This window comes from Gigantopelta aegis, unplaced genomic scaffold (assembly GCF_016097555.1).
Source record: "Gigantopelta aegis isolate Gae_Host unplaced genomic scaffold, Gae_host_genome ctg1056_pilon_pilon, whole genome shotgun sequence".
NCBI classification, from domain to species: domain Eukaryota; kingdom Metazoa; phylum Mollusca; class Gastropoda; order Neomphalida; family Peltospiridae; genus Gigantopelta; species Gigantopelta aegis.
Genome location: NW_024532411.1, coordinates 202,342 through 214,118, shown reverse-complemented (window position 1 = coordinate 214,118; position 11,777 = coordinate 202,342). Strand labels below are relative to the sequence as shown.

At 34.6% G+C, this 11,777-nt stretch overlaps 1 protein-coding gene across 1 annotated transcript; it reads left to right on the top strand.

The window, feature by feature from the left end:
* Positions 1–3,718: 3,718 nt before the first annotated feature.
* On the top strand, positions 3,719–11,394 carry LOC121390900 (protein disulfide-isomerase like 2-1-like). Its single transcript, XM_041522763.1, has 8 exons — positions 3,719–3,844; positions 7,119–7,202; positions 9,368–9,413; positions 9,677–9,811; positions 10,007–10,123; positions 10,195–10,265; positions 10,747–10,862; positions 11,298–11,394. The coding sequence occupies exons 1-8, from the start codon at positions 3,719–3,721 to the stop codon at positions 11,392–11,394; spliced, it is 792 nt and encodes a 263-aa protein (XP_041378697.1).
* Positions 11,395–11,777: the final 383 nt, after the last annotated feature.

The following is an 11,777-nucleotide window of genomic DNA, read 5'->3' as shown; positions in this document are numbered from 1 at the left end:
AAATGAAGTCTCTAACATTAGATAACTGCTGTTGTATACTCTGATAGCTCTCATGTGAGAGAAGACATTCAATAGCATTGTGAGCTTCTTCAGGAGAATGGAGAGAAAAACACAATCTACCACAGCTGAAGTTAGTGTAGTCCTTCCTTACCAGAGAGAGAGAGAGATACATTGATATAGTAACAAGTGAGTTCTTACCTCAGCTGTTCTCCAGCCTTTATCACGATACACTGATAAAGATTGTCTATATACTCGTACAGCATGATATTTCTAGAATAAACACACACACTATTATAATAGTACATGTACACAAACAGATATTATTCTCAGGACTCAGCCTCAAACTTGGTTCACTAGTTTGGGTATCAGACTATTTAGTTATACCTGTCCAGCCTTTGAGAAATGATGTCCAGCCAGTATCAAGTGAAAAGCATATTTACGAGTCATTGGAGTTGGATAAATCCTTAAAAAAGAGTGAGCAGCTTGTTCTAAAAACAGAGCACTCTTCAGATCAGATTCCTGTAAGGAAATGAAAATGATACTGGTCAATAACTAAACAGGGTCAGACCCTGTCATTAGTACCTCATTAATCATTTTAATGAATTGTTGTGTCAAGTCCCGATATTTTTTTCTAGCTTTAAGCACATCACAGAGAAATAGGGAAGATCTTAAAGACAGCCAAGGTAATCTGATAACAGAAAGAAAAATAAACTAATAAATTAAAAAAGATAAAACCTCATGTCTATCTTACGTCAGAGTGTTCTGATAAATGTTGGTAGCCTCTTCAAGGTAGGATTGGACTTCCTTACGAGTTTGACCATTCATTTGAGCAGATAATGCAGCCATTTCCTAAGAAATTAAGAAATAAATAAATAATCTCTCTCTCTCTCTCTCTCTCACCAATGCTCCTGCATAATGTATCCACAGATCTTTGCCTTGTAAATCTCTCTTCAGTGTATGATGCATGTTATAAGCTAATTCATAATTTTGCAAGAGATATGCTAAGTCACCAACAAGCCTCATAAGACGCTGTACAGAATCACTAAAAAAAACACAACAAATAAAAAGTTATTTCTTGCAAAGATAACAAAACATATTACCTCAGTTCTTCGATGTTTTTAGAGCCACTCCCACCGGACGTTGTACTTCCTCCTCCACTACCTCCTCCCAACATTTTCCACCAAACACCTCTTGAGAAATCAGACATTCTCCTTGTCATAGTTCTCTTACTTTGTAACTGAGAGAGAATGAAGGAATCATTTTTAGCCAAAACTTACCAAATCATACAATTTCTTTAACACAGCTGCTAAGTGTGGTAGTAGCCGAGCAGAAAAGTCCCTCACAAAACTCCTCAAGTTATTCTGATCTTCTAATCCCAAACATTGTCCGACTCTTACTTGTCTTACTCCTTTACTCTCACTGTCAGGACCAGCTATCAAATCTTCTGTTATTTTTAACTGAGTCAATGGATCATCACCTAATTCAATCTGAAAATAGAAACAAATTACCAGATAAAAACTAGAGGTGTGGTCAATGGGTGGAGCTTGATAATACATACCTGGGCTGACAGAACACTTGTGGTACTATTAGATTGCTCAGGACCTTCGTTAAGACTCTCGTTATCTTCATCCTCCAAAATTAGTCGAGCTTCTTCACGGACTTCAACAGGAGTACCAAGGGATTTGGGAGGAGTTGTGGGGTGTGGTTGTTGGAAGAGGCACGTAGTTGAGGTGGAGTTTGTGAGGGTGAAGGTAGAGGAGAGGGAGTGGCAGATTTGCTTCGTCTAAACCGCTTAAGTCCAAAATCAGTTTCATCCTGGAAAAGTAATATTAGTAAAAGAAAACAAAAGAACCAGTAGTACCTGTCCTGAGAGAGTAGGTGAAGAAGGTATTCTTAGGAACCCACTCCAGGGTTCTGGTATAGTTGCATCAGGAAATGAACTTGGACTGAGTGAATTAATGGGCAGAAAATAACAGCTGCCAGCACCATACGTGGCTTTAACTAGATCAAAACTTTCTTGTGCACTACAGAAAATGGAAGGAGTAGCATAGAAAGAGGAAGTCAAGAAACTTAATTGAGGAAGTAATGTACTTACTGTTTCCTGTTTCCTTCAACGACATCGTGTACTAAAATATGATAATAATATAGATGAGGAGATGGTAACCAATATGGATAAGTCCGTTGTTTTTCAGACTCCTTCTGGGTCTTATAAAGGTTTTGAAACACCTCTATGGGATGAGGTTGTTGACTAGAAACCACTAATATAGCTGTAATAATAATATAAGAGTAAATATATAACATAAAATGATTAACATACCAGCTACATAATGTTTGATGTATTCATGTTCCATTACTTGTACGTTATCGTGATATGATTCACAGAAATGATCAAACCATGGTGTGGTTGCTAAGGGAAACAGACGAAGAAAGAAAGGAGAGGAAGTGAGATACGTAAAAAGAAAGAGGAAAGGAAGAGAGAGAGAGAGAGAGAGAGGAAGACAGTTAAGATAGCTACATGTACATGTACCTGGTGTTACGTCAGAGCCAGTTTGTATAACAGGACCACTTGGTTTAGCGTTAATACCCTCTCGTTCTGACCAATGAATTGTTTCACTTAGTAATTGCTCTATCATGCTGGTGGATGTGACATGTGGGCGTGGCTCCCTGAATCGTATCCGAAGATCACGTACAGGATATAGATGTCCTTGAGTGTCATATAGTTGAGCTATATAAATAAAATAGTTCTTTATAACAGCTCGTATCAGGTTAGTTTACAAGTTCAACTATCCTTTGACATGGGTATATTAATTAATCCATCTATTTATCTGTCCATTGAACTATCCAACCATCCATCTTTCTCTATTATTTATCCATTCATTAATTTATCTATCCATCTACTGCTACTCACTTTCTGCTGCTAGCTGGCTAAATGGTCGTAGCATCTCACAAAAACTGAGAAAGTTCTTTTGACAAATTTCTTCCACATCTTTAGAACATCTCACTGCTACTTGTACACCACAAATGTTCTTAATATGTGCCTCAAATGACTGCAAAGAGTCAGCCATTTTTGATACCTTTAGTCAACATAACAATACATAGACAATATGGCAACAGTCCTGATATCCTGTTTATAAGTACATCTGTCCATTTGTCCAACACTCTACCTATCTGTCCATTTGTATATCATTCATCTATCAGTCAGTATGTTAATTCATCCATCCATCCATTCATCCATCCATTTGTACCTTTTGGACCTCACAATTTTAAATGGTAATCTCTTCCAAATTTGGACTGCTCTTAATACAATATGATAACACTCTGATGTCTAATGAGCTTATGAAGAAGCATTTGACTTTAATATGGCCACTGTGAGTATTTGAAATATATTTAGAAATAGCTATCCAATTCAAACCAGGAAGAGAGACAGAAATGGTTGATGGTGACTATTATTATAGATTGAATATTACTTGCTCTAATTCAGAGTAGTAATGTGCTGTACTTATGGTAGTAGTCTCTTGACAGTCCTGTAAAGAAAAAGATGGAGTCTAAGTCCAGTTTTCTGCAGAAACTTTCTAATCTGACAACTGCAAACACTTCCACGTATTGCTTGGTGTAAGGTTGGGCTGTCTCAAAAAACAGGACTCGCCCTCGAGTGTTAAACTCTCCGCTCTTTTCCTCTTTGACTCTGTGCAATATATATGGGTGTGGAGTGGGCAAGATGATTCATATCACACGAGGTGAAGGAGCCATTTTGATATCACGTGAAAATCACGTGTTACTGAAAGCACCTGCTCACCCCTTCTTGAGTTTTCCTTTTGAATTCTTCCTTCTGGCCTTCTTCCAGGTAAGATAAATTTGCTAAGAACTCTGTTAACTAAGCTTACAGACGTTCATATTAATAGTATTTTATTTGTTCTGCATGATTGACTCTGCAACTTATCTTACCCTTTTATTGCAGAATTTTCTCTCAAATTGACTTGATTCTGTTGTGTGTAAACGTGTTAAAGAGATAACTTCTGAAAGATGACCACTAAATCACCTCAAATATTAGAACTTGTTCCACCTATCGAACTAACATTTAAAGGTGAACTTAACTGTAATAATCACAGTTAATTAGCAGTACAGTAGACAATTATTGCAGTAAATTATACTATAACAATGAGGGAACATTGTTTAATCATTGTGTTTAGTATAATATTACATGTGTATATGATAGTCCTGTGCATCATATCTCTGTCATTGAATTTTACCACAGCCATGACTAACTCTTCATATTAAACCACGAATCCACTCTAAAAATTCAAGATAAATTATATGTTCAGAACCTCTATGTTGAGGACACTGCATGCACTCACCCTCTCCAGAATATATTGTATTCCTATACTAATACTTGGGTACATTACTTAACCTCAACACTGAGAGTACATCTCCATACTGAGGATATGACCTAACTATTAGTATTACAGCTGTAGTGTTTGTCTCTCTTCTAACGTGTCAAGAGTTAGATGATTGACTGTCATTGGCTGATTAATAATTGTCCCTATTAAAATAAACAAGCAAGATGAATGTACATAGTCTTAGCTATCATTATGTTGCTAGGATAGTAGAATAGATAGGTTTTATTTCAGGATAAGCATTGGAATTGTATTTTAATGAACAACAAGTTAGTGTACATTGTCATTATGATGTCACGGTTACCATACCAGAGAGAGAGAAAGAGAGAGAGAGAAAACCTTGTTCATAGTATATATTATTCCATTAATAATTTCAATGTTGTTTTTACGACATTAGATAATAATTCATAATTTTAATACAAAATTACAATTTTATTTAACATAGAAATGATGATGAATCTATTGCATATTGTCTGTTAATTATTATTCCTATACACTTTGTTCATATAAATTAAATAAAATTAAATATTAAATGTGTTAATGTGTTGATTAGGATCTAACAATAAGACAAGTTTGCTTTCTACCATTATGCTATTATTAACAACTTAATGTGTTAATTACGCACCGTTGTTGCTATGAGGAAGTCCCTCTAGTTAATTATTATTAAAAGTAATGACGCTGACATTCCTATGTACACAGCATTGTTGCTATGAGGGAGTCCCTCTGTTTAATTATTATTAAAAGTAATGACGCTGACATTCCTATGTACAGAAATTATATAATAACTTTAATTTTCTGACAAATTAAAGGGTTACCTTCTATTTTGTGATTTTTAGGTCCATTCACAGAGGTCGTAACAACTAAACTTACACTTCGTAACCCGTCGAATGAAAGGGTGGGGTTTAAAGTGAAGACAACAGCTCCTAAACAATATTGTGTCAGACCTAATAGTGGAGTCATTGCACCTCATGGAGAACAAGAAGTATCAGGTAACAAGGATGCCCCTGCAATTAATATCAATTACAAGGCAGTTTAGTACAAGTGTTTGAAATCTCAAATGTTATGCTTCTAAAATCACAAATTCAATAATGGAGAAAGCATTCTAACTAAAAAAACCACTCGTTTTGATAAAATGAGAGTCTATCAAATTGTGTTCCTATTACATTCCCTTTTTCTAATTTTGAGAATGGTATGAATGAAATGTATTGAGTTACATATGTAGGGGGTGTGTCATTACTATAGGTAGTATGGCCTATACTATATCTGCTAATACCTAAGTGATGCTATAGGCACCTAGTAACTTAAATACATTACATTGTAATAATTACCTTAGATTAAATTCCTGTTCTTCTATATAGCCACATCATCTTGTATGTGTGACTTGTGTTTATAATATTATAGTACAGTATCTAATTATTCGTCACTGATGTGTTAGGAGAACAGTATTAATAGTAGTAATTTGATATGTGTGGTTATAACTAAGTTATTGTAGAGAGTGGTTGCATAGTATTATATGGAGAGGTCTTTGATGTATTGTAATCATTGAGAAAATAAAATTACATTAGTACTTCAGTGACTATAGTGGCACCTTGGAACACTTGTTGCTAGTCCTATACTAATACTTTAGTGTATTATACAACCTCTATATTGAGGACACTTGTTCTAGTCCCATACTAATACTTTAGTGTATTATACAACCTCTATATTGAGGACACTTGTTCTAGTCCCATACTAATACTTTAGTGTATTATACAACCTCTATATTGAGGACACTTGTTCCAATCCCATACTAATACTTTAGTTTATTATACAACCTCTATATTGAGGACACTTGTTCTAGTCCCATACTAATACTTTAGTGTATTATACAACCTCTATATTGAGGACACTTGTTCTAGTCCCATACTAATACTTTAGTGTATTATACAACCTCTATATTGAGGACACTTGTTCTAGTCCCATACTAATACTTTAGTTTATTATACAACCTCTATATTGAGGACACTTGTTCTAGTCCTATACTAATACTTTGGTGTATTATACAACCTCTATATTGAGGACACTTGTTCTAATCCCACACTAATACTTTAGTGTATTATACAACCTCTATATTGAAGACACTTGTTCTAGTCCCATACTAATACTTTAGTTTATTATACAACCTCTATATTGAGGACACTTGTTCTAGTCCTATACTAATACTTTGGTGTATTATACAACCTCTATATTGAGGACACTTGTTCTAATCCCACACTAATACTTTAGTGTATTATACAACCTCTATATTGAGGACACCTCTATGCTAAGGACAGTTTCTAAAGTCACCTCAGACATTATGTAGAGAGAATTGAGCTAGGAATTATCCTTGTCCATTGTAGATCAGACTTTGTACCTTTATTTTAGTTGGAAGGAATGTCAATTGCTCTCTCCTAAGTACATGTACTTATAATACATGCACAATGAATATTTATACACTTTGTCATTAATGAATCACTAAGGAATACTTAATTACTATAAACAAGTTACTTAAGTTGCCTTACTTCTTATACACAGTTATGTTACAGCCAATGGATGAAGTGGCTGTAGCAGAACGTACCAAACACAAGTTTATGGTCCAGTCAATGTGTGTTGATGATGGTTTTAATGCTGACGATTTAGATGTTGCTGTAAGAGACTCCATCTATTAGCTGTGACCTTATTTAAATGTTTTTATTGTTTTGATAGATGAAAAATGCTGATAAAAAGAAACTCATGGATTCTAAATTGAAATGTTTGTTTCTTGATGCTGAAGCTTCAACATCAGAACCAGTAAATGCCTGTGTTGTAATTTATATAAAATATATACACACTCTCTTCCCCTAGACAACAGCTGTTAAGTCAGAGTCTCCAAATACTAGTGATGAGAAACCGAATATGTTTACACCAGCTAGAACTTTACCAAATGCAGAAGAAACATCAGTTAGACCATCACCAGAGGTAGCTATTATATGTAATGAGCTAGTTTGATAGACTATATGCCAAATTGTGTGTGTGTGTGTGTGTGTGTGTGTGGGTGAGAGGAGAGAGAGAGAGAGAGAGAGAGAGAGAGAGAGAGAGAGAGAGAGAGAGGAGAGAGAGGAGGAAGAGAGAGAGAGAAAGAGAGTGTGTATTTGAGGTTAAAATCCATTGCTATTGTAGGAGCCTCTACCTACCTCTCAACCAACAGCTGGGTCTACACCTGCACACACAACCACTGGACAGGTGCATATAATATATGAAATGTTTAATGTGGTCATTTTTATCTACTACTTTCTTCCTCTCTCCCATCATCATCCCTTTCTATGTTCCCCTCTCTCCCTAATATCCTTTCTCTTATGTTTCCCTCCCTCCTATCCATTCCCCTTACTCTCTATCTATCTTCCTCTTTCCTGATTACATAGATTAATACAGAATCTGATCAACTACAATCTGTAAGTTATAAAACATACTGTACCTGTAATATTACTCATACTATTACTGTAGGAAATGAGAGTGCTTAGAGACAAAGCCAAGAAATTAGCAGAAGAAAACAAAATATTAAAAGTAAACCAACTCTCTGCATGTTTTCAAATTAAGTGTAATAATAATTTATAACTTGAGGGTGGGGTGCTGTTGCCATTGACAACCAGTCTAGCTGTTGATTTCTTTTGTTTCCTTGCTAGACTGAAACAGATCGTTTGAGGCAACAATATTTAGCGCAGTCCACATCAGTGAAGGCACCTTTGAAATCACCTCAAAATAAGAATGAATCATCTCTAAATTTAATAGCTATGCTATTAATTTTAGTTGCCCTTGTCATGGGCTATTTCGTAGGAACATATACATCTTAACAACTGGTATAACAATTGGCTGTTGATATTGTTATTATTATTATTATTGTTATTGTTAGTTTAAAATCCTGCCTTTGTCTGCAGGACTCACATACTAGCCATTTTATTAAAAAAAACGTTTCATTTTTCCACCTTTTTGTTGTTACTTCAAGTGATTGTCTTGGTAACAATTTTTTTTTCTCTTTTTTGATTAGAATATATTATACGTTATTACAACTATTGTTACAATGATGTGGTAATATCTGTACATGTATTTATCAAATTAATATATTCTATAATAATGTGTACAAATTGAAGTGTTATAGAGAAATTGATATCTCTAATGAGTTTGTTAATGATTATAATAATTATAGGGGCTTATTTAATTACAATTAGGGATCTATGATACAGTTGTTATTGGTTTGATGTTTCTTTGTTTGCGTTTATCATTTTCCAAAGTCCATTTTGTATTGCCAATTTTCTATTTAGACCAACTAATACTAGAGAATAGAATTCTCCTCTCTCTTCAAACATTTTTGTCACCTGGTCTTGTCGGTCTTTCTCTCTCTCTTGTAACTCAGCCCTTTAATAAAAATATAAAACGTCTCTCCCTCTCTCTCACACATACTCACTTGCTGGGTCTTCCTCGACCACGTGGATGATGTAACCGAGGAGGGGGAAGGGTTACTGTTATAGCGACACCATTGTTCCTTCCTCTCAAATTACAACTTGATGTTGTTAGGTTGTTGTCTTGGACTGTATGATTTGAGGAGCGACTATCTTTTGATGATGTCTCCTCACTTGCTGAACTCTAATGGATGAATAGATAGATAAATGGATGAAAGATTATTAGATGACTAAATGTATGGATCTACTTTATCTGAAGATGGACTGCTCATTTTTCAAAACATTGAGACCACGCCTATTAAGTGACACGCCCCTAAAGCACATGCTTCGTGACCTTTTCAGAATGGATATCTTCAAATGTTCTTTTGTATTTATTGTATTAATAACTCTCTCTCAGTCTGTAGTGATTGATTTAAATAATGATAACTTTGATCAAGTGAGTCTTTTATCATTTATTGACGTAATTTTACTACATTATTAATGTAATTAATTAACTATTAATTGTTTTTTTTGTTACAGTATGTTGACGGATCAAAAGCTGCATTTGTAGAATTTTACGCTCCATGTAAGTTAGTTAACAGTAATTAACACATCTGATAGTAATTAGCATATATATATACACTTTAGAATCTCATTCCACCTCATACCAATGTCCCAAGGAGTCTGGGTATGAGACTTAACAATATGAAGCTATGCCTATAGTAGGGTATCAACACTAGTTTAGGTTTTAGGGGGTGGGGTTATGGAAGGATACTAATTATAATATTATAATATACAAACCAGGTGGATAACCACACCCGTAATTACGTTAAAACTATGTCTTTATAGGGTGTGGTCACTGCAAGCGTCTCGCCCCTGCTTATGAGGAAGTTGGAAAGACATTTGATAATTCTGATGATGTAATAATTGCTAAAGTTGATGCTGATGCCGACAGAACTCTCGGAGGACGATTTGGTGTGCAAGGTTTTCCCACGCTTAAGTTTTTTCCTAAAGGATCAACCACACCAGAAGAGTGAGTCATAAAACTTTTAATTTTGGTGTCATCTCTTAACAGTTATAGTGGCGGACGTTCAGCAGAAGAGATTATAGCTTTTATCAATGAAAAAACTGGTAACTAGTGAACTTTAAACTTTCTAGTATGATCTTTTACGTCATTAGGTTCTCGAGGTCGTGTCAAAAAGGATGCCAGTAATGTTGTCGACTTAAATCCTAGTAACTTTGACAGTATCGTCATGGATACAAACAAAGATGTCTTAGTTGAGTTTTATGCTCCTTGTAAGTGATGGATAAGGATATGCTAATCATGTCATGTGACTGTCATGTGATCCTCTTGTCTGATAATTTAGGGTGTGGTCATTGCAAGGCCTTGATTCCTACTTATGAGGAGGTAGCTACGACTTTTAAGAATGATGAAAATGTGAGTCATTAATGTTGAGTTTAGGATTATTAATACAATAGACTATTGTTAACTCTAATTAATTAATTATCATTGTTCTCATCCCTTTAGTGTGTGGTAGCTAAAATTGATGCTGACAGTAGCAGAGACATTGCTTCTAAGTAAGTTAGTAACTTTTCATTGTCACTCTCCTCTCTCTCTCTCTCTCTCTCTCTCTCTAGGTATGGTGTAAGTGGTTACCCAACCATCAAGTTCTTTTCTAAAGACAAGAAAGAACCAGAAGATGTAAGAAATACAAGTTATTTTTTAAAATGTGTTTCAATTTTTGTAGTACTCTGCTCCTAGAGGTACTCAAGATTTTATTGATTATTTGAACGAAAAATGTGGAACACATCGTGTCAAAGGTGGTAGTCTTAATGCTGATGTAAGCAATATTATAATAACCTAATATACTAACAATACACTAACAGTATACTAATAATATACTAAAAATATACTATAGGCTGGTGTTATTAAAGAATTGGATGATTTGGTGAAAAAGTTCATGCAAGAAAGTGACTCTCGTGATGCTATTCTCTCTGAAACTGATGCTAAGGCTAAAACACTCGATAATCCTAAGTAAGAAGGAGAGAGGGAGGGCTTTAACTAAGTCTCGATGAACTACTGACTAATATTCCTATGAGAGTAGTTATTCCCCTCTATGACTTAATACATATTACAACTCATAACAAACTTACCACCATAATATGCAATGACATAGTCTCTAATATGACATCATTGAAGAAATATAGATTTCATCATTAGTTGTACAAATAAACGGAATTAAAGTTGTTTTGTCTTCCATAACTTGTTTGTACATTAATAGAACATTTCTAACTAGAGCAGTATCTCGTCTAAAAAAAATTACATTAAAATTTGTATATATATTCTTTACAATATATTATAGCATTGGATTTAGAGCTAGTATCATATTGACTACCAAAATGGTAGTTTTATTTGATAGCAGCTGTCACTTAGCTCTCCTCTACATAACACACTCTCTCTTTCTCTTAGTGCTGAGTACTATGTCAAAGTGATGAATAAAGTCAAAGAGAAAGGAGATGATTATATTCAATCGGAGAGTGATCGTCTTGGGCGCATGATGAGTTAGTTACAAATCCTTTAACTTACTCTGTCCATTTTTGTCATGCCATTCATCTATTATCTCTTTTCATGTGTCCATTTTGTCTTATCATCTTTCCAGAGGGTGGGATCAATCCAAAGAAAGTTGATGAATTTACTAAAAGAAAAAAATGTCCTCAAGAAATTTGAACTGTAGCAAATATGATGTTCTGAGAGGATGGCCCTGCTGTCTTCTGCTATTAATATTATGTTATTAATTTTAATAGTTTTAATCAAGATAGATTTTTTGTTAGTGAATTCATAATTTGAAATTTTTTGCTGTTTTACTAAAATTTAATTCTCACACATATTGTTGGGAAAAGACTCTATAACTTCTGACATTAACTGGGACAATTTGGAAGAAAGAATGAT

Bases quoted from the DNA above. Each gene is read 5' to 3' on its own strand.
- LOC121390900 (XM_041522763.1), top strand. From the start codon at position 3,719: ATGATTCATATCACACGAGGTGAAGGAGCCATTTTGATATCACGTGAA. The intron at 7,203-9,367 runs GTAAATGCCTGT...TTTTTGTTACAG, and splicing joins AAGCTTCAACATCAGAACCA to TATGTTGACGGATCAAAAGC. The intron at 9,812-10,006 runs GTTTTCCCACGC...TTACGTCATTAG, and splicing joins AGGACGATTTGGTGTGCAAG to GTTCTCGAGGTCGTGTCAAA.